General features: G+C 33.0%; 2 protein-coding genes across 2 annotated transcripts in view; both read left to right on the top strand.

Annotated features, from left to right (window-relative positions):
* Nucleotides 1-6,532, top strand: part of LOC105340218 (uncharacterized) — a 30,036-nt gene extending 23,504 nt beyond the window's left edge. Inside the window, exons 10-11 of the mRNA XM_066081604.1 lie at nt 5,691-5,778; nt 5,899-6,532. Coding sequence (XP_065937676.1) covers nt 5,691-5,778; nt 5,899-6,421 — 611 coding nt within the window. The 3' untranslated portion in view covers nt 6,422-6,532. The remainder of the gene's footprint in view (nt 1-5,690; nt 5,779-5,898) is intronic.
* Nucleotides 6,533-9,406: 2,874 nt separating this feature from the next.
* Nucleotides 9,407-20,010, top strand: LOC136274527 (uncharacterized). The gene is made up of 9 exons (XM_066081603.1): nt 9,407-9,846; nt 11,086-11,207; nt 11,831-11,975; nt 12,285-12,404; nt 12,606-12,800; nt 15,020-15,150; nt 15,331-15,361; nt 16,820-16,907; nt 17,773-20,010. Exons 3-9 carry the CDS (start codon nt 11,906-11,908, stop codon nt 18,305-18,307), a joined length of 1,170 nt encoding a protein of 389 aa, XP_065937675.1. The 5' UTR covers nt 9,407-9,846; nt 11,086-11,207; nt 11,831-11,905; the 3' UTR covers nt 18,308-20,010.
* The last annotated feature ends 315 nt before the right edge of the window (nt 20,011-20,325 follow it).

Raw genomic sequence — 20,325 nt, 5'->3', positions numbered from 1 at the left:
ATTTTGTCTGTCGTCTGTCTGTCCGTCTGTCTTTCTGTCCGTCTGTCCGTAAACTTTTCACATTTTCAACATCTTCTCAAGAACTACTGGGCCAATTTCAACCAAACTTGGCACAAATCATCCTTAGGCAAAGGGAATTCAAAGTTGTGAAAATTAAGGGCCACACTTGTTTTCAAGGGGAGATAAATAGAAATTAATGAAAAATTTCGAGAAATTTTTTAAAATCTTCTTCTCAAGAACCAGAAAGCCAGGAAAGCTGAAACTTGTGTGGAAGCATCCTCAGGTAGTGAAGATTCAAAGTTGTGAAATTCATGACCTCCGGGGGTAGGGTGGGGCCACAATGGGGGGTCAAAGTTTTACATAGGAATATATAGAGTAAATCTTTAAAAATCTCTCCTCAGAAACTAATCAGCCAGGAAAGCTGAAAATTGCGTGAAAGCATCCTCAGGTAGTGTAGATTCAAAGTTGTGAAAATCATGACCCCCGGGGGTAGGGTGGGGCCACAATAGGGGTTGAAGTTTTACATAGGAATATATAGAGTAAATCTTTAAAAATCGTCTCCTCAGAAACTAGTCAGCCAGGAAAGCTGAAACTTGTGTGGAAGAATCTTCAGGTAGTGTAGATTCAAAGTTGTGAAAATGATGACCCCCAGGGGTAGGGTTGGGCCACAATGGGGGTCGAAGTTTTACGTAGGAATATATAGAGTAAATCTTTAAAAATCTTCTTCTCAGAAAGTAATCTGCCAGGAAAGCTGAAACTTGTGTGGAAGCATTCTCAGGTAATGTTAATTCAAAGTTGTGAAATTCATGACCCCTGGATGTAGGGTGGGGCCACAATGGGGGTCGAAGTTTAACATAAGAATTTATATATAGAGTAAATCTTTAAAAATCTTCTACTCAGAAACTAATCAGCCAGGAAAGCTGAAACTTGCGTGGAAGCATCCTCAGGTAGTGTAGATTCAAAGTTGTGAAAATCATGACCCCCAGGGGTAGGGTGGGGCCACAATAGGGGTCGAAGTTTTACATAGGAATATATAGAGTAAATCTTTAAAAATCGCCTTCTCAGAAACTAATCAGTCAGGATAGCTGAAACTTGCGTGGATAAATCCTCATGTAGTGTAGATTTATAGTTGTGAAAATCATGACCCCAAGGGGTTGGATGGGGCCACGATGGGGGGTCGAAGTTTTACATAAGAATTTATATATAGAGTAAAATCTTTAAAATCTTCTTCTCAGAAACTAATCAGCTAGGAAAGCTGAAACTTGTGTGAAAGTATCCTCAGGCAGTGTAAATTCAAAGTTGTGAAAATCATGACCCCAAGGGGTAGGGCGGGGCCACAATTGGGGGTGGGGGTCGAAGTTTTACATAGGAATATATAGAGTAAATCTTTATAAATCTTCTTCTCAGAAACTAATCAGCTAGGAAAGCTGAAACTTGTGTGGAAGTATCCTCAGGTAGTGTAGATTCAAAGTTGTGAAAATCATGACCCCCAGGGGTTGGGTGGGGCCACAATGGGGTGGTCGAAGTTTTACATAGGAATATAAAGAGTAAATCTTTAAAAATCTTCTACTCAGAAACTAATCAGCCAGGAAAGCTGAAACTTGTGTGGAAGCATCCTCAGGTAGTGTACATTCAAAGTTGTGAAAATCATGACCCCCGGGGGTAGGGTGGGGCCACAATAGGGGTTGAAGTTTTACATAGGAATATATAGAGTAAATCTTTAAAAATCTTCTTCTCAGAAACTAATCAGCCAGGAAAGCTGAAACTCGTGTGGAAGCATCCTCAGGTAGTGTAAATTCAAAGTTGTGAAATTCATGACCCCCGGGTGTAGGGTGGGGCCACAATGGGGTGGTTGAAGTTTTACATAGGAATATATAGAGTAAATCTTTAAACATCTTCTTCTCAGAAACTAATCTGCCAGGAAAGCTGATACTTGTTTCGAAGTATCCTCAGTATCTCTCATTTTTGAGAGTTTATTTCTCTACAATAAGTATGCCGGGGCAAATGTACTAATTTTAATGGTCATGATACATACAGCACAACCCCCTACCCCGAGAGAGAGAGAGAGAGAGAGAGAGAGAGAGAGAGAGAGAGAGAGAGAGAGAGAGAGAGAGAGAGAGAGATTGCTCGTTTCCTGTTTGTAGGTGTGTAATTTCCCACTTTTAAATTTAATGGTTTGACTACTAGTATATGCAATATATACATAATTTTTTTAACTGTTTATTTTTTCTCTTTATTCCTTTTTATTAGCTCACCTGAGCTGAAAGCTCAAGTGAGCTATTCTGATCACATTTTGTCTGTCGTCTGTCTGTCCGTCTGTCTGTCTGTCCGTCTGTCCGTCTGTCCGTAAACTTTTCACATTTTCAGCATCTTCTCAAGAACTACTGGGCCAATTTCAACCAAACTTGGCACAAATCATCCTTAGGCAAAGGGAATTCAAAGTTGTGAAAATTAAGGGCCACACTTGTTTTCAAGGGGAGATAAATAGAAATTAATGAAAAATTTCGAGAAATTTTTTGAAATCTTCTTCTCAAGAACCAGAAAGCCAGGAAAGCTGAAACTTGTGTGGAAGCATCCTCAGGTAGTGAAGATTCAAAGTTGTGAAATTCATGACCTCCGGGGGTAGGGTGGGGCCACAATGGGGGGTCAAAGTTTTACATAGGAATATATAGAGTAAATCTTTAAAAATCTCTCCTCAGAAACTAATCAGCCAGGAAAGCTGAAAATTGCGTGAAAGCATCCTCAAGTAGTGTAGATTCAAAGTTGTGAAAATCATGACCCCCGGGGGTAGGGTGGGGCCACAATAGGGGTTGAAGTTTTACATAGGAATATATAGAGTAAATCTTTAAAAATCGTCTTCTCAGAAACTAGTCAGCCAGGAAAGCTGAAACTTGTGTGGAAGAATCTTCAGTTAGTGTAGATTCAAAGTTGTGAAAATGATGACCCCGAGGGGTAGGGTGGGGCAACAATGGGGGTCGAAGTTTTACGTAGGAATATATAGAGTAAATCTTTAAAAATCTTCTTCTCAGAAAGTAATCTGCCAGGAAAGCTGAAACTTGTGTGGAAGCATTCTCAGGTAATGTAAATTCAAAGTTGTGAAATTCATGACCCCTGGATGTAGGGTGGGGCCACAATGGGGGTCGAAGTTTTACATAAGAATTTATATATAGAGTAAATCTTTAAAAATCTTCTTCTCAGAAACTAATCAGCCAGGAAAGCTGAAACTTGCGTGGAAGCATCCTCCGGTAGTGTAGATTCAAAGTTGTGAAAATCATGACCCCCGGGGGTAGGGTGGGGCCACAATAGGGGTCGAAGTTTTACATAGGAATATATAGAGTAAATCTTTAAAAATCGCCTTCTCAGAAACTAATCAGTCAGGAAAGCTGAAACTTGCGTGGAAAAATCCTCATGTAGTGTAGATTTAAAGTTGTGAAAATCATGACCCCAAAAGGTTGGGTGGGGCCACGATGGGGGGTCGAAGTTTTACATACGAATTTATATATAGAGTAAAATCTTTAAAATCTTCTTCTCAGAAACTAATCAGCTAGGAAAGCTGAAACTTATGTGGAAGTATCCTCAGGTAGTGCAGATTCAAAGTTGTGAAAATCATGATCCCTGGATGTAGGGTGGGGCCACAATGGGGGGTCGAAGTTTTACATAGGAATATATAGAGTAAATCTTTAAAATTCTTCTTCTCAGAAACTGATCAGCCAGGAAAGCTGAAACTTGTGTGAAAGTTTCCTCAGGCAGTGTAAATTCAAAGTTGTGAAAATCATGACCCCAAGGGGTAGGGCGGGGCCACAATTGGGGGTGGGGGTCGAAGTTTTACATAGGAATATATAGAGTAAATCTTTATAAATCTTCTTCTCAGAAACTAATCAGCTAGGAAAGCTGAAACTTGTGTGGAAGTATCCTCAGGTAGTGTAGATTCAAATTTGTGAAAATCATGACCCCCAGGGGTTGGGTGGGGCCACAATGGGGTGGTCGAAGTTTTACATAGGAATATATAGAGTAAATCTTTAAAAATCTTCTCCTCAGAAACTAATCTGCCAGGAAAGCTGAAACTTGTGTGGAAGTATCCTCAGGTAGTGTAGATTCAAAGTTGTGAAAATCATGACCCTCAGGGGTTGGATGGGGCCAAAATGGGGTGGTCGAAGTTTTACATAGGAATATATAGAGTAAATCTTTGAAAATCTTCTTCTCAGAAACTAATCAGCCAGGAAAGCTGAAACTTGTGTGGAAGCATCCTCAGGTAGTGTACATTCAAAGTTGTGAAAATCATGACCCCAAGGGGTTGGATGGGGCCACAATGGGGGGGGGGGTCGAAGTTTTACATAGGAATATATAGAGTAAATCTTTGAAAATCTTCTTCTCAGAAACTAATCAGCCAGGAAAGCTGAAACTCGTGTGGAAGCATCCTCAGGTAGTGTTAATTCAAAGTTGTGAAATTCATGACCCCCGGGTGTAGGGTGGGGCCACAATGGGGTGGTTGAAGTTTTACATAGGAATATATAGAGTAAATCTTTAAACATCTTCTTCTCAGAAACTAACCTGCCAGGAAAGCTGATACTTGTTTCGAAGTATCCTCAGGTAGTGTAGATTCGAAGTTGTGAAAATCATGATCCCTGGGGGTAGGGTGAGGCCACATTTTGGGGGGTGTTAAAGTTTTACATACGAATATATAGAGTAAATCTTTAAAAATCTTCTCAGAAACTAATCAGCCAGATGATTCTCTCTAATTGTTAAGACTTTGGCTCCAGGACAATTCTTCGGCCTCACAAGAAGGTTCAGAGTTTGATGTAGCTTAATATCCCATATATAAACAATTGTAAAGGATCTTTTTGAGGACTGCAATACTCAACATGTGATATGACTATAAAATCATCCTGTTAGAAAAGGGACTAATGATTATAAACATAAGAATATCCAGCGGGAAAAATGGATTTTATTTATACAGGATCTATATGTATTATTGTACATTGTCCAGATTGTTTGTATTATGACTCCATTAAGCTGATTTTATCATACCTATTGTTCCTCAGGTGAGCGATGTGGCCCATGGGCCTCTTGTTTAGTTCAAAATATCCTAGTGTTTATTTCCTATCTACTCATATACTTACCTGCCTACTGTACATACATGCACAATTAGCTTAAAAATGAATCGATATGACAGTAAAGTATGGCTCTTGCAAGTGCAAGTATATATTCAAATAATCTCTATATTAAAAAAAACAAATCATATGTCAATGAGACAGGTATCGCAGTCTATACTGAAATAGCTATAGTACACGCATTACAGATGTTTGGTCCACCTCTAAATTTATCGCGGGAAATATAGCGCGAGAGCACTGTGACGTCATTCATAACTTTGTTCGTCTTTTGTTTACGTATCTCGACTCAATACGAAGGTATGGAAGCAACTAACACATCTCTTGAGTCTCGCCAAAGCATATGCAGTACTCTAAACGTGTCTTCAAACCTTAAGACACCGTAAATTACGAGTTAAAAGTCGGCCATTTTTGGCATAGCACCACGGGTGAAAACATTAGAGAGCATTATGGGACGTAGACAAAAAGAATTGTTTGATGAACTGTAGGTTTAGCTCGTTCTTTTTCCCACGCACACTGGTTCTTAAATCATAATGATACATGTAGTTACTGCATTTGAACAGTGTGATCTTCATATTACAGATAATTCGACCATTCCCATAGCAGTGTCCGTGGTGCTTGTTTTATTTCTCATCGCTGGTTGTGTTATTGCAATCATAATATATAAAAGGTATTGTATCATAAACATTTACAATATTAGAATGTCACTTATAATTGTAATTTACTTTGCCAAGTTCAATATGAGAGTTTCAAAATACTCATTTATCTATAATTCCTTTTATTTATTTAGACGCAAAAATGCTCAAGAAAAAGAAACAAAAAGTGCCTACTGTCCACCAGCAAACAAGGAATCAGAAAGATGTTCTGATACAAAAACTTTTAACAACACAAACTACTTTGTTCTTCAGCGACCTAACTCTACATATGAGTTGGCGGACAATTCAAAACTTGAACTTGAAAGTCCATATAATGAAGCTGAAGAAGGTACTTACGATCATCTTGGAGAGAAAAGGGTCAGAAAAAAACATGATGACGATACATACAATCATGCATCATCTGCAGAGTTATCGGACTTGTCTGATTATGACGTTGCCAATCGTAAACATTTGAACAATGAGGACAATACTTACGATCACACAGGTGTTGGGAACGATTCATACGGGAAAGTCAAATCAGATTTATCTGATTATGATGTAGCCAATCGTGAACACCGAAATGAAGAAGACAGTACTTACGATCATACAGGTGTTGATTCTCATGAAAAATACAATTCAACTCAGATGAATGAAACTGATTACTCCGAATTAAGCTAGCCTTTAAAGCAAACTTCATCTGCAATTCCACAATATGTCATAGACTGTCCATTTAACCACTGGACGTCAGCAAAGGCTTTAAAAAGAATGATTAAATCGAATTTAAAATGATTTCTTTTTATTTTAGTAAATAAATAAATTGTTCCTATATACACAATTAGTATTTTATGCATGCACCATAACAATTATAATTAAGTTGACATATATGTCAACTGAAAAGAAAAACAACTTGCCCAAACGTCAAAAATCAAAAATAGAAAACCAAATATTTCTGAAATTTTTCTTAAATAATGCATTTTATAACAACGTTGATTTTACAAAGAAAGTTGGGATTTATGTCAAAGTATGATATGTAAACTGAAATCCAGTTTGATATTTAATAAACGAGTTTTTGTTTTAAAACAGGAAAGTATTTCTTTGTAAATAGTAAAGTAAATTAAAAAATGACAACCCCTTCAAAACCTCCTTTATCCACCAAACGGGTTAACTCTAAATCATTCCCACAGACCATAAATATCAAGTGTACTTTAAAAAAAAATACCAGACGAGTATGAACATTTACATTACCATTTATAAACATTGATAAATAATCAAAGCCTGATAATTCAGTGCCTTCCTTTCTTCATTTTTTTTTTTAGATTAAACGCAGATGATTAAATATCTTCCGTATGTATATGCATATTTTCATAACTTATTACTAACATTATATTTTTGAACCATGTGGTTTTGATTGGGGAAATTGAATAATTTAGCAATGCAGTACATCTAATAAAAGTAATACAAATCCAATTCATGTGATAACAATAAGTTTGCAATTAACTTGTCAAGATTACAGAAAGAAGACATTGTAAAATATTTAGACCATAGATGTTTGTTAAGGGTGAAACTGGTTGTCTTTTTTCTAGTTAAACACAGTCAGTTCAAAACAAAGGCGCTGTATAAAGGTTTATTTTACGTTTATTTATGTCGTGATACATTGGTTAACATTATAGTATTATAGTGGGGGTTGAGGTGATATTGCTGCTACTACCGTATACTGAATACAATGCATTGTGTAGTGAAATTTAAATTTTAAGCTGATGAATTATTCTTCGGTGTGACTAAACACATACACACATATAAAGAAAGTCACACTTGAGTGTAAAAAGAATGTTATCTGATGCCTACAGCCAACAAGGAAGTGAAGACGTCTATGCAGATTTAAAAGCGATATAAAAAGGTATGTCTAGTTTTTTTTCACCATTAGGTACAGTATGCAAACTATTCATTATTTATGTAATGAATTAAGTTTTACATATATTTGTTACCGTGAACCTAAAAAAACCTAATTTTACCACATATACATTTTTACGTTGTGTAGTAATTACTGCTAAGGTAATTTAGGAAAAAAAGTTTTGTATATCCTTGTTGGGGTTTTCTTTCGTTGATGATACCTAGAGAAAGATATTGACAAGGGATTTTTTTAAAAAGCACGATGGCTAGCCATTGCACGGACATCGTCCTTGAGTGAAAAATTGAATACCTAAACTTCTTTATGCGTAGACAATTCAATGAAGTGCGTATATTTACTCGGGTAAATTAACACACGTTGGTAAAGGTATTGCAATGCGTTCAGACAAGATATATGCACAGTAAGCAAATCCTCAAATTGTCATTCAAAATTAGAATATGGACCACTTCAGACCAGGTGCAGACTTACTTTGATCTTTAATTTATGAATATATGATACCAGCCATTTATTTGGGGGGGGGGGGCAGAATAAATTTTACCTCTATTACATAAAAGATATTTTCATCTGAAATTTTATGTCAAAAATTTTCAATTTACTGGGTGGATGTAAATACAAAATGTCAAATTGTAAATTTTGTATTTACACCCACCCAGTAAATTCAAAATTTAAAAAATGACGGAATTATCAATAATTTAATGAGCAAACAAAATAATTAGGCAACAGAAATATGAATTGATTTATGATAATAGATAACCATTCATATATCTTAACCATATTAATAATTATCTAATGGGTCTTATTATGCCAATAGTTACCTGTTATCATAAACTGTTTCTAAACTAATACAAGGTATGAACATGCATTTAGAAATTTGACCTAAATCAAAAGTACATTTTAAAATGTTTTAAAACCTTTCATCATTTCACAGGTAAACATTAAACACAACCTTTGCCATAAGCATTGCAATCCAGAAAAAAACCCTAGAGATTTAATCTTCCTGCCCATCGATCAGCAATTTAAGAATCCCATATGTCATATTCACATTTTACAAGACAAAAAATGGCGAAAAAAATTTAAACTCTTTCTTTATAGTGCTTATATATGTACTTTCAATAACACGGTGGTGTGGAAGGGCCAGAAAAAAAATGTAGAAATAGATGTGTTTAAACAATACAACCATAATTGGTATTGTTATACTTTCATGTTAAATACTGAAATCTGATTGGTTAAGACGCAGTTAATAATATTTACTATTACCCTCAGCGTTAGCAACGCACTTGGCAACGGGTAACATTAAAAAATGTTACATGCGCGAAAATTATGCGCGTACGGTTCGCTGTAGAATTCACGTTATTCCTATATAAAAGCGGTAAAATTTTCTTAAAAATTTAAAAAAAGACATTCAGTATAACAAAATAAATAGTGCCTGTTTGGGAGGATAACAGTTGAAATTGACACCCCTCGAAAACCATTGTCAACCTCCGCTTCGCGTCGGTTGACAATGGTTTTCTCGGGGTGTCAATTTCAACTGTTACCCTCCCAAACAGGCACTATTTATATAATATTGCACGTCCTTGACACCTCGCCATGACTATGTCTTGGTAAACATTGGTGAGATGTTGAGAATGAAAATTTTAAAGTAAATTAAGTAACATCATCAATTTTGTGAAATGTTTTGTAAAAATGTATAAATAAATAAAATTATAATACTGTTAAATTTCATATGTTAGTAAATTTGCGTTCTTCGTTTCAAAGGCAATGAAGGTACATATGTTATTTTATTTTGCAACCTTTAGCACAATATTTTGTGCACCATAATTTGATTGCAACATAAATCTGCAACTCTACACTAAGTCCATATTTCATCGTACGTGTAAAACTACTAACATATACAGTTTTGCAGCTAAACTCAATATTTTATATTTTTTCAGGTTTTGGTCGTTTGCGATGAAAATTACTCACACAATATTTATTTTCATAGCAGGAATAGCAGGTGAGAACGCATTAAAAAACACAAATGATTTTTTCGGGTTTCGTTTAGTATTTTGTAGGGTAAACCAATCAGTTACGTGGTTTGAAGCACAAACATTCTGCAGAAACAAAAATTTGACACTAACATTAAAGAAAAATGCGTCAGGAAACTCTTATTGGACAGGCTTCTACAAAAAGACTTCTCATTGGATCAAGATAATTGGTAATAATATTAATCACATGCATTGCGGTGACTTCGTACATTTCTATTCCAAACCTGGTTAGATATCAGGTACATCTGCATACATGTCTATTCTATTTCATAACTATACTTTTTTCATAATTTGCAAACAAAGAAGGATAAAACTAAGAAATGAAAGAAACTGCTCTTTGTAAGCAGTTTAATGTTTACATTTTTGAGTTTTCTCAGCTATGTTGTTTTTGTGAAAGACGCATGCTTAGCGACATTAGTATGAATTCTGGACATGGTTATAGTGGTAAAACAGTAAAAAAATTACGTCTATCCTTTTATAATATAAGTGTGGTTTTTAAAACTAGATCGTGTGATAAATCTTTGCTATATTAATTGGTGGTGCTCAATTAAATCTATTTTGACACAGCCCTTATTTTAACGCTTCAGCTAAAACATGTAATAAAAATTACACAATAAAGATGCCTTCAGTCTATATGTATAATATTGGATAGACAAAAGTATTTTTTGCTAAATTAATTAAAGTAACTATTTAAATAGATAACGTTAGTTTCCCTGCAGCTGACCATGAAACTGCATATGGACAATACTATTTAAGTTTACTCAGGTGACTCATTTTCGTGGAATTCGTTAGTACCTCTCATCCACGAATTAATAAATAAGTGTTATAAAGTCATAATTATTTTGTAGGTAAAAAATAATACACAAGATAAGGTCCCCATGAACCTGTAAAATACAAGCAATCAACGAACATGCCCCCCCCCCCCATGAATTTTAATGACTCCACAGTAATACAACTTCTCTTATGAAAATCCTTGATAATTATTTTGAATATCTAACTGTTTCTTAGTAAAAATAAGCGAGATAGAGTCGATTATGATACAAAACATAAATGTCACAATAGATTCAACCTTAAATCATGTTTATCTCAAATAAAGAGAGAATAAATACTTGTATATAACATTTAAAACCAGACAAGATCAACACATTGATTAATAAAAACAGTAAAATGTGTGTGTGTGTGTGTGTGTGTGTGTGTGTGTGTGTGTGTGTGTGTGTGTGTGTGTGTGTGTGTGTGTGTGTGTGTGTGTGTGTGTGTGTGTGTGAGAGAGAGAGAGAGAGAAAGAGAGAGAGAAAGAGAGAGAGAATTTTTTTAGTTTTTGAGGGACATACCCTCTCAACCGAATAAACAACACTACAAACATGTATCAGTATGCATGACATTTTTTAAAGAATTTTCTTTAGTTACAGGTTGTTACAATTCGTCCGCAATACAACAGTATAAATCCAAACGCACTAATTTTTCGATATAATCTCCTGCTTTGTGCCAAGAATATTGCCTTCAAAAGAATATCTCTAAGTTTGCTGTTCAGGTATGTTGTAAGCTTACCTCAGTCGATATGTTGATTTTTATTTTAGATCTGAGCAACTACGCCGCCCTACAATACATTACACAATTAAAAAAGTGTTTAATGATTATGTGTTCAGTATTGAACGATGTTTCGATCCAATATAATTTATATACTATAGAATTTTAATCATGTTCTTATTTCAACTGAATAATCAGCTGAAGAAATATTGATTTATCAATTACTGCGAGTATTACTGCTTCTTTTCCAGTTTGTAAACAGTTGCGAGGAGTTTTATTGAAGAAAACACTAGTAGTATTTTTTTGGCGAAACGAGACAGAGCACGGAATAATTTTGTTATTTTACAAAATTCAAAGTTTTGGGCGTTGTTTTTTTTTTTAACCAAAACATACAATTGTGTTTCAAATGGATTTTTAATCTCTTCTTAATATGTTACAATTCGTTTTTGTCCGAAAATCCTAGTAAGTCCGAACAAATAACCCAAAGATAAGATGTCTTTGCCACATTGATGTTTTCTTCTGATGTGGACTCCAAAAATAGGAAGGACTGTTATATAGTTATTGATAGACGGTATCAAAGCTAATAAATATTAATACTTATCATAATAATTTCTTTCTATTTATCAGGGAATTACATGCGTTTGTTTATCTAATGAATTCAATGACAGTGGAGGCCGGTTATCTCCATCAAAGTGTGGATTCATGTGTGACAATTGTACACTGCTGACAAATGAATGTGGAGGAGATTCGGCATACAATGTATTTTATACAGGTTTGAACAATAGTTGCATGTAGATATTGACAGAACTAACAAGAAAATCATTATCCAAAATTTAGTCGTGTTTATGAAAAAGAAAAAAACCCAAAATAAAAACAAACAAAACAAAATAAAAAAAAAAACAAACGAAAAAAAGTACACTAAATTAAGATTTTACAAATCACAAAGGCTATTTCTATGCGTTTATCTTATATAATCAAATATATATTGTATTATATGTACAATCATTGTCATATCCATGTAACTGCTAAAGTGTATGCACTCAGCCTAAGCATTTGTGTTTTTGTTTGTTGATATTTATAGATTCAACAGATTTGAAAATTCCAAGTCACCGCCTTTCTTTACAATGCCAAAATGACCCCAGATTTGTTAACACTTCCTGCAATCAGTTCCTTCCTCCATTATGTAATATCAAGCCATCGGGTAAGACATGTGTCTTTTCATATTGCAATAAAATAATACCAATAACACATATCATTTAAAATTAATCACTTCTCAATTAGACGGTTAACATACAAAATTGATAATATAATCATTTTCTTTTTCAAATTAATGATTTTGTCAATTAAAACCTTTGCCTTTAATTGCCTTTTATTGAATTTAATTTTTTTTTTATTTCTGCAGAAAAACTTTCAATAAATGACAAGCTCAGTAAAATTTGGAAAGATGGCATGGAATTTTGCAAAATTGTAAACAATGGTTTCTATCTCTTGGGAAACATAACCTTGATAGATGCTAGGTCAGCTTGCATGGGTTTGCAAAATAGTGGTCCAGGTTGGATCGGAATAATCAAAGAAAATTTTGAGAAGTTAGATCAAGGTAATACAACTGTATTAGAACGTATATAAAAATGTTGTATCTTAGGTCAAAATAAGGTGATTATGGTTGATTGTTTTTTACTCAGATGTGAATTGATAAACGAGGCTCATGATAGTTATTTGGATGTACATGTACAAGTACCCGAAAAGCAGATGTCGATTGGTGAAATTTAAGCGGCACTATTGTGAGCGGAGCGCCTTTGTCACATTTCCTTTCATTGTATTTTGATATTTGGCCCTAAAAAGAAAAAAAACAAAAACAAAAAAAATGTATAAGGTGTGTTACTTATATACGATGGCGTGGAAGGGCCAGATAAAAAAAATTAAATGTCATTTGTTTGGACGAATTGGGATTCGTTCGGACAAAACATGATTTGTTCGGAAGAATAAGTTATTTGTTCGGATAATAAAGAATTTGTTTGGACGAATTAGGATTGTTTCGGATGAATTCGCTATTTTTTCGGACGGATAATTTTTTGTTTAGACGGATTAGGATTTGTTTGGACAAATAAGTTAGTTGTTCGGACGAATTAAGATTTTTACGGACGAGTAAGTTATTTTTTGATTTGAGGAGTAATTAGACTATCTGCTGTGGTAATTATGTAAATGAAAGGATGATGGGGTCTGTGATCAAGCCACCCTTTCCTTTCCGAATAAAGCCTGATTCATCCGAAAAAAGACTAATTCGTTCGAACAAATAACTTATTCGTCCAAACAAATAAGATATATATTCTTTTTCTTTTTGTTGCCTTACTTATCAGACTGTTTATGGATATTTGTCAGATTTTTTCAATCTTAAGCAGGGGAGTTAATAGTTCTTGTTTCCATTTGAACCATCAAATTCAAGAGAGCTATTTTATTAATCACTTTTCAAAAAGCATGCAACTTTACATGTATTAAGGACGTTGGATCCTGCGATCAAAATTCTAAAAGTTTTTTTCTAAAATATTTTTTAAAAATCTACAAACACAGCTTAGCCAAAATTAAAAACAAAATTTTGGGGTCTATATGCTTCATTTGGCGCCAGGGTGTATTTAATTTGACCTTTCTGCACTGAAAGTGCAGATTGCACATTAATCGCTTTTCGCTCTATATTTTATTACCGGAATGAACCATGGAATCAAAAACAAATGTAAATTATTTAACATAGATAAAATTAAAATTATCATAAAGAAAAATGTTACAATTTCTTCACATAATTGATATTTTGACCTTTTTGCACTGATAAAACGCTATTTTTATCCAGTACCAATTCAACATGTAATAAAATTATTTGAAAGTCTCAAATTGTTTCTAAAGTTATGATAAACTTGTCAGAAAAATCTGAAATTTTCAGAAAACCCCCCCAAAAAGTATTGGTCTACTATGTAAAATTTTAGATATGGCATAAAATAAGCTGATTTTAGGCAAAAATTAGGATTCATTTTTCCTTGACTCTTATGAAATATAAGTTAAATTTGCCAATATGTGTCGATAGAAATATTGAAAATTGTAAAATTATGTTTTCGTAACTAAATAAAGATGTCCTAATGCAAAAACTATCTGGAAATTTTGTTTGCACTGAAAATAAGGAAGCTAAAGTGACAGTACTCTAAAATAACTGAGTTATGGAAAATGTTAATTTTCTTTTTAAAAACCTTCCGCCAAAAAATATAGTCCCATACTAAACTCTGTAAATATGTAATTTTTCCTTTACTATTTTATTTAAGATATGATGCATAATTTCTAGAATAGAGGTGACCCAAAATTGCTACCCAAAAACAGAGGAACGAACATCTTTAAGTGATATTTTGCTCATCTTATAAGATATAAATTTTATCATGCATATTTCCCCTTCAAATAACAAATTATGTCTATGTAATGTCTTTTGTTGAATATTTCCAACTTTATATCTAGCGGTTAGGCAAGCTGCTACGATCTTGAATGCAGCCCATGTATAGTTTATCACCTGATTTTGAAAAATGATGTTTACCGCAATATTCCATTTTATGATATAATTCAATTATTTCGTTTGCTTCTTAATAAACCGCGAAATTATCATTTTTATTGTAAGCCTGATTTCATAAGGATTTTCAATTGTTCTTAAATATTTTCTTAGTTTTTTTAAAGATTTTAAACCATTTTATTAACTGAAATCAAATAGCCGCGCATTGTACTGATCATAGAAAACGTCACACATTTGGTTATCAGACATACATTTATGAATTTCTTTCATTTTAGGTCATTTTATCAATAAACCTTATCCGGCGTTTTTTAACACGTGTCAGACGTGCAGTTCTAAGAAACAGAAACCACTTTGTGAATACATCCAGTGCAACCAAAGCTTAACTCCGGAAATATTTTGTTCAGAGGTAGGTGAGTTTTACAGCCTAGCTTTCTCGGTGAGCGTTTTCTAAATTCTGTTTTGCATACTCTTCTATGTTTATAGTTGTAACAATATATTTATTAATAAATATAAATATATAGCTGTCCATATCAAATCTTCTGGTTCTTTGTTCCTATCTAAACTGAATTTTGTAATCTGATTATAGAATGCGATCATTCTGCAACCAGACACCAAAGGTAAATAAATATAAGTGTTTTAATGTCATGCATGCAAAAAAAGGATTGTTAAGGACGCACGCGACATTTCTTAGTTTCGAATAATTTAGAGAGAGAGCTAAAATAGGCTGTGCCTGCTGCCAAATCCCATTTAATATATTATATTGATTAAAATATTGTTTAAACAAAATTTTTCTCATAGATTCTTTCTTATTTATTTTGCATTTAAACCTGTTCATGCCCAAATTTCAGGATGCATTATCAAAATTTATTTGGTTTTAGAATATATTGAAATTTTTTAATAGCATGCAAAATGCAAATTATTGATAAAGGAATCACAAATTATATATTTCAAATGAAACTAAATATCGAAATAGAAATATATCATTTTAATATGAAAATATTATATTCGAATTACGTAGTAGAAGTCTTCACATTGCAGAGACAGGAAAAAATAGAGAATAATGGAAGATGTGTCGCGTCTGACTTTAACATGCATTCATATGGAAGATGTTAACAGTATTTGATTAATGATATTTCTCAATAGTTTACTTACCTAGTATCATATTTTATAGCTTTTTGGCAAAATTGAAATGTAAACATTTTTTGACAATGCAGTCATATTACTTAATTTTCATTTGAAACCAGTCTCATTCACTTATTAAATACATCCATTCTGTTAAGCGCCCATGATGATTTGATTTTTAGGTCACGCAGTTAACATCTTCCAAGTTGCTTTTGTTTGTCGTCGTAAATCGTGTGTTGACACTTGAATATTTTAGGATTCTTTTTCAAAAACTACATGGCAAAATCTTTTTACATTTAGAAGGATGATTCATAATTTTGTCCTTCAGGGGCCTTATTGGCAAGAGTAAAACTGTTAACATTTGATCATTAAAAATAATCCTCTCATTTACTTCAGCATATATGAAAAACCCGGATTTCCTAGTTATGAAGATCACGAACCGTTTACTAAAATTGTAAATGTTGTGCATAAGTCCCTTGGGGTAAGAATTTTGACCCAACGGCGGGGTCAAAATGGTCATATATTGTTCATGGATATATTTCTTCTATATATATTCTTCTAATTTCAATTGGTACTGTAAATACATATTCTAACTGCATATTAAAAAGCACCGTAAACTACTCTACCAAAATTAAAATGTATGTTCCCGAATGTAAGAGTTTTGACCCTAGGACGGGTTCCGATGTAAAAGCTCGATGGCTGTGACCAGTTTTACACTATATTGATTTCCTAAAAAAAAAAGAGATCTATATGAATAAAGATATAAGAAATATTTAAATTTTAAAGTCAATAAAAATGGATATTTTATTTATAAAATATTACTGGATGGCTTAAAAAACATTTTCAGAAATAAATGTATGTCCGGTGATTAGCTTGTTGACCACACAGCCTGCTTAAAGAATGTGTTTAGTCTTATTCGAACCAAACGAAATGTTTTTTTTAATTCATTGTAGATAGTTCAGTCACTGAGACAGTTGTTCCTGTTGTACTGGTTTTAATTCTTTTAGGCAGTTGCGCTGTTATATTCCTGATATATATAAGGTATAAATGTAAACAGTTTCCATTTTTTTCCATTTTAATGATTGAAATATAAACACATAATTGCCTAATAGTATATTAAGAATGAGTATTGCAAACGCGAAGAATGCCAAAAATAATGTTTTTATTTAAATGATATAGCCATTCGTTAATACAAAAAATTCTCTCGGAAAAGTTTTTAGCAATATATTTTTAGTCGAGGAAGCAAGCTCAATAACATGTTTACATGGCTTTTCCATGTGCGTTTCATATCTCTGACTAGGAGCGTATTTAATCACTTTAAAACATAAGGTACCGCGTGTATTCAATTCGTCTGCATAGCCTTTGTGTGTCAAAAGACCAACGACATCCACGATAAACAATTAATGCTTAAGTTAACACATTTCAAATGAACATAAATGTATTAAATGTATCCTTCTAACCGAATTACAAACTACTGTGTTCGGAATTATGTAATGTTATGCCAAAAATATTAATATGCTTGCTCAAACATCTTTTTTACTACGATGAGGAAAACAATATTTTTAAATATTATATGCGAAAACTAAAAACAACGCTCTATGCTTCTTACTGCTGACTAGGAAGTACAAGTTTAATATTTTTCAATGTTTATTAAAAAGGGTGGTAATTGGTTCATTTCAGTGGCATCAGAAAAACACATACATTTTAATTTGTGTTTAATATCTTATCAAAATAAATGTACGATGTACTTAAAGCTGTATTTTAAAAAAGCACAAATTGAGCCCCATTTGATACACCTACAGTCCTATGAAGGTTAAGTTATTTTAACATTTCGCAACCGTTATTCTTATTATGGTTAACAATTGTAATAATCCTTACTATAAGAGTGTTTTGTATATTTGACTAGACGGAAAAAGAAATCCCAAGGAAAACAGACAAATTCCAGGAATGTTTTGCCAAGAAACAATGGTAAAAATACTTCAAACAAAAATGACGGAAATCAAATGGACAGAAATTATTTTGTTCTACAGCAATCAAATTCTACGTATCAGTTAGCGGACAATTCCAAGATTCAATCTGAAAGTCCGTACAATGAGGCAGTGGATGGTACTTATGATCGCCTTGGAGACAAAGATGCAAGAAAAATACCTGCTAACGACATATATAACCACGCGTCATCTGGAGGATTATCGGACTTGTCTGATTATGACGTAGCCAATCGTAAAAATGAGAGCAGTGAAGATCATACTTACGATAGTACAGGTGTTAAGGACGACTCATTCGGAAATCTCAAATCAGATCAATCTGATTATGTCGTAGCCAACCGTAAACATCTGAATAAAGAAAACAATACATACGACCATGCAGGTGTAATGGACAACTCATATGGAAAATTGAATTTGTCTCAGTTTAAAGAAACTGATTATTCAGAGTTGAGCTAACGTTGATATCAAACTGCAGCTACAATTCAACAGCATTTCATTGAAATGCGGTTCATTTAACCTCTGGATACTGTATTTAGTGAAAAAGTGTAAATAAACTAATAATGAACTTTATGACTTTGTCATGATTGTTTTTTCTAATTTGATTAATATATTTGTATATATTATATAATATTTCTAATGTTAAAAAAAAATGTTACGAAATATATAGATTTCCTCCCCACTAAAACCGTTCTTTTCTTTTAGAGAGGTTGATCACTCTGTAAATTGTAATTTTTGTTTAATTTGATGAAAAGTGTAAACGATAGATACATGTATTATTTATCTTTTGTACCTTGTTGTAATCTGACTTTTATTTTGTTTTTCTCTGATTTATTTCTTTATCAATTTGTTTATTATTGCATTCTATATACATATGTTGTATCTGTGCTCCCGTCCTTATTTGTAGGTGTGTAATTTCTCATTTTCCAATTTAATATTTTGACAATTTTGTAGATTCTTAATTAAACGCAAGCAATTAATATCCGTGTGCAATCGCAAGAACATCTAGCGTATATTAGAACTTCGCTTTTTTCTGACAGATATAAACTAAAAGAAACTTTGATAAAAATGTGACGTTCGCGATTTGATATTCTCGTCATTTGGTGCAAAACGGTTGAATAGCGGAATTAAGTACTCGCGTACAATAAGGAATCTACAGTATGCAATATCTACATAACTTTTTAAAGTTCATTTGTTCCTTTAATTTTCTTAAATTTAGTTCAAAGTTTTGATAGCAATATATATTTTAATTTCCTCCCTTCTTATACTCACTGTACATGTATGCTAAATTAGCTTAAAATTTGATCGATATAATAGAAAAATAATATAATGGACCTTTCTTGTAAATAATTATATAATCTCTCTATATAAGCAAAATTGAGCAAATAGTAACATAACGTTAACAAGCGTCCCAATCCTTTTAACTGTATTAACAAATCATTATCTAATGTTTGGCATTTTAAGAAGCGGTCTTGTTTTCCCGTGTACCCCTTTTCTAAATAAAATATACATATTATATAATAATATTACACATATTGATATTATTGTTTTAAAAACACAACTGGATTGCGTAGGGTACACCCCACCCCCATTGCTGAGATACATGGCACTATAAGGCGGTCATTTTATGAAAAAAAATCATCTATCGGCCTACCCACCTTTTTTGTGGGCAGGCAGTTTTTTTTTATGCTTGTTTTTACTTATGTGTCTACAGTCTGTCATGTATTCTTTGTACATGTGTTACATAATATTTATATTCCTTCGGCCCCCTATCTTGTGTTTTGTGTAGATATTTATTTTACATACGTGTGTATATTAGGGGGTCATGGTTGCATTCAGCACCACATGTTTTATTACTTTGTAACACGTTTTTGAATGCCCCTATTTTGTATATATCTTTTCGTCATTTACTAAATAAATGACAATTTTCATTCTTACAAATGTGTTCTGTCTTATGCCTGCTTAAGCAAAAAACATAGCTCAGTTTCCTTGGCTAGAACATAAAAGCTAAGGAACATAAATATATTTGACATGTTAAATTATGCTAAGAATTGATTATCTGTTTTTGTTTTGTTTTGTTTTTGGTTTTTTTATGTTTTTTGTTTTTGTTTTTTTTTTGTTAGTTCATTAACCTTTATTAATAGAAACAGAATACAATGAGCCCTGAGGGTGAGACAGTACAAGCGCTTTCTTGTTGTCTTTCTCATTTTAAAATACGTGTATCAAGGCTGACACTCTACTTGGTATATTATATAAATTCCATTAAAAGTTATGTAAACAAATTATTTAAAAAAAAAAATACAATGTAAAGCAGCTATTTGATTAAAATGTCCAAAAAAGATCATCATCTTGCAATTCTTCGAGAATTCCTGGGATGCTTTTAAATTTAGCCCCATATATTCAATGAAACGATTCCGACCGTTTACCGTAGCCATCTTGAAATTAAAAGCCATTGAATATGATATATCTTATATACG

Source organism: Magallana gigas, chromosome 4 (genome assembly GCF_963853765.1).
Source record: "Magallana gigas chromosome 4, xbMagGiga1.1, whole genome shotgun sequence".
Lineage (NCBI taxonomy): Eukaryota > Metazoa > Mollusca > Bivalvia > Ostreida > Ostreidae > Magallana > Magallana gigas.
Note: the sequence above shows the minus strand (reverse complement) of the source record. Positions and strands in the feature narration are given on the sequence as shown.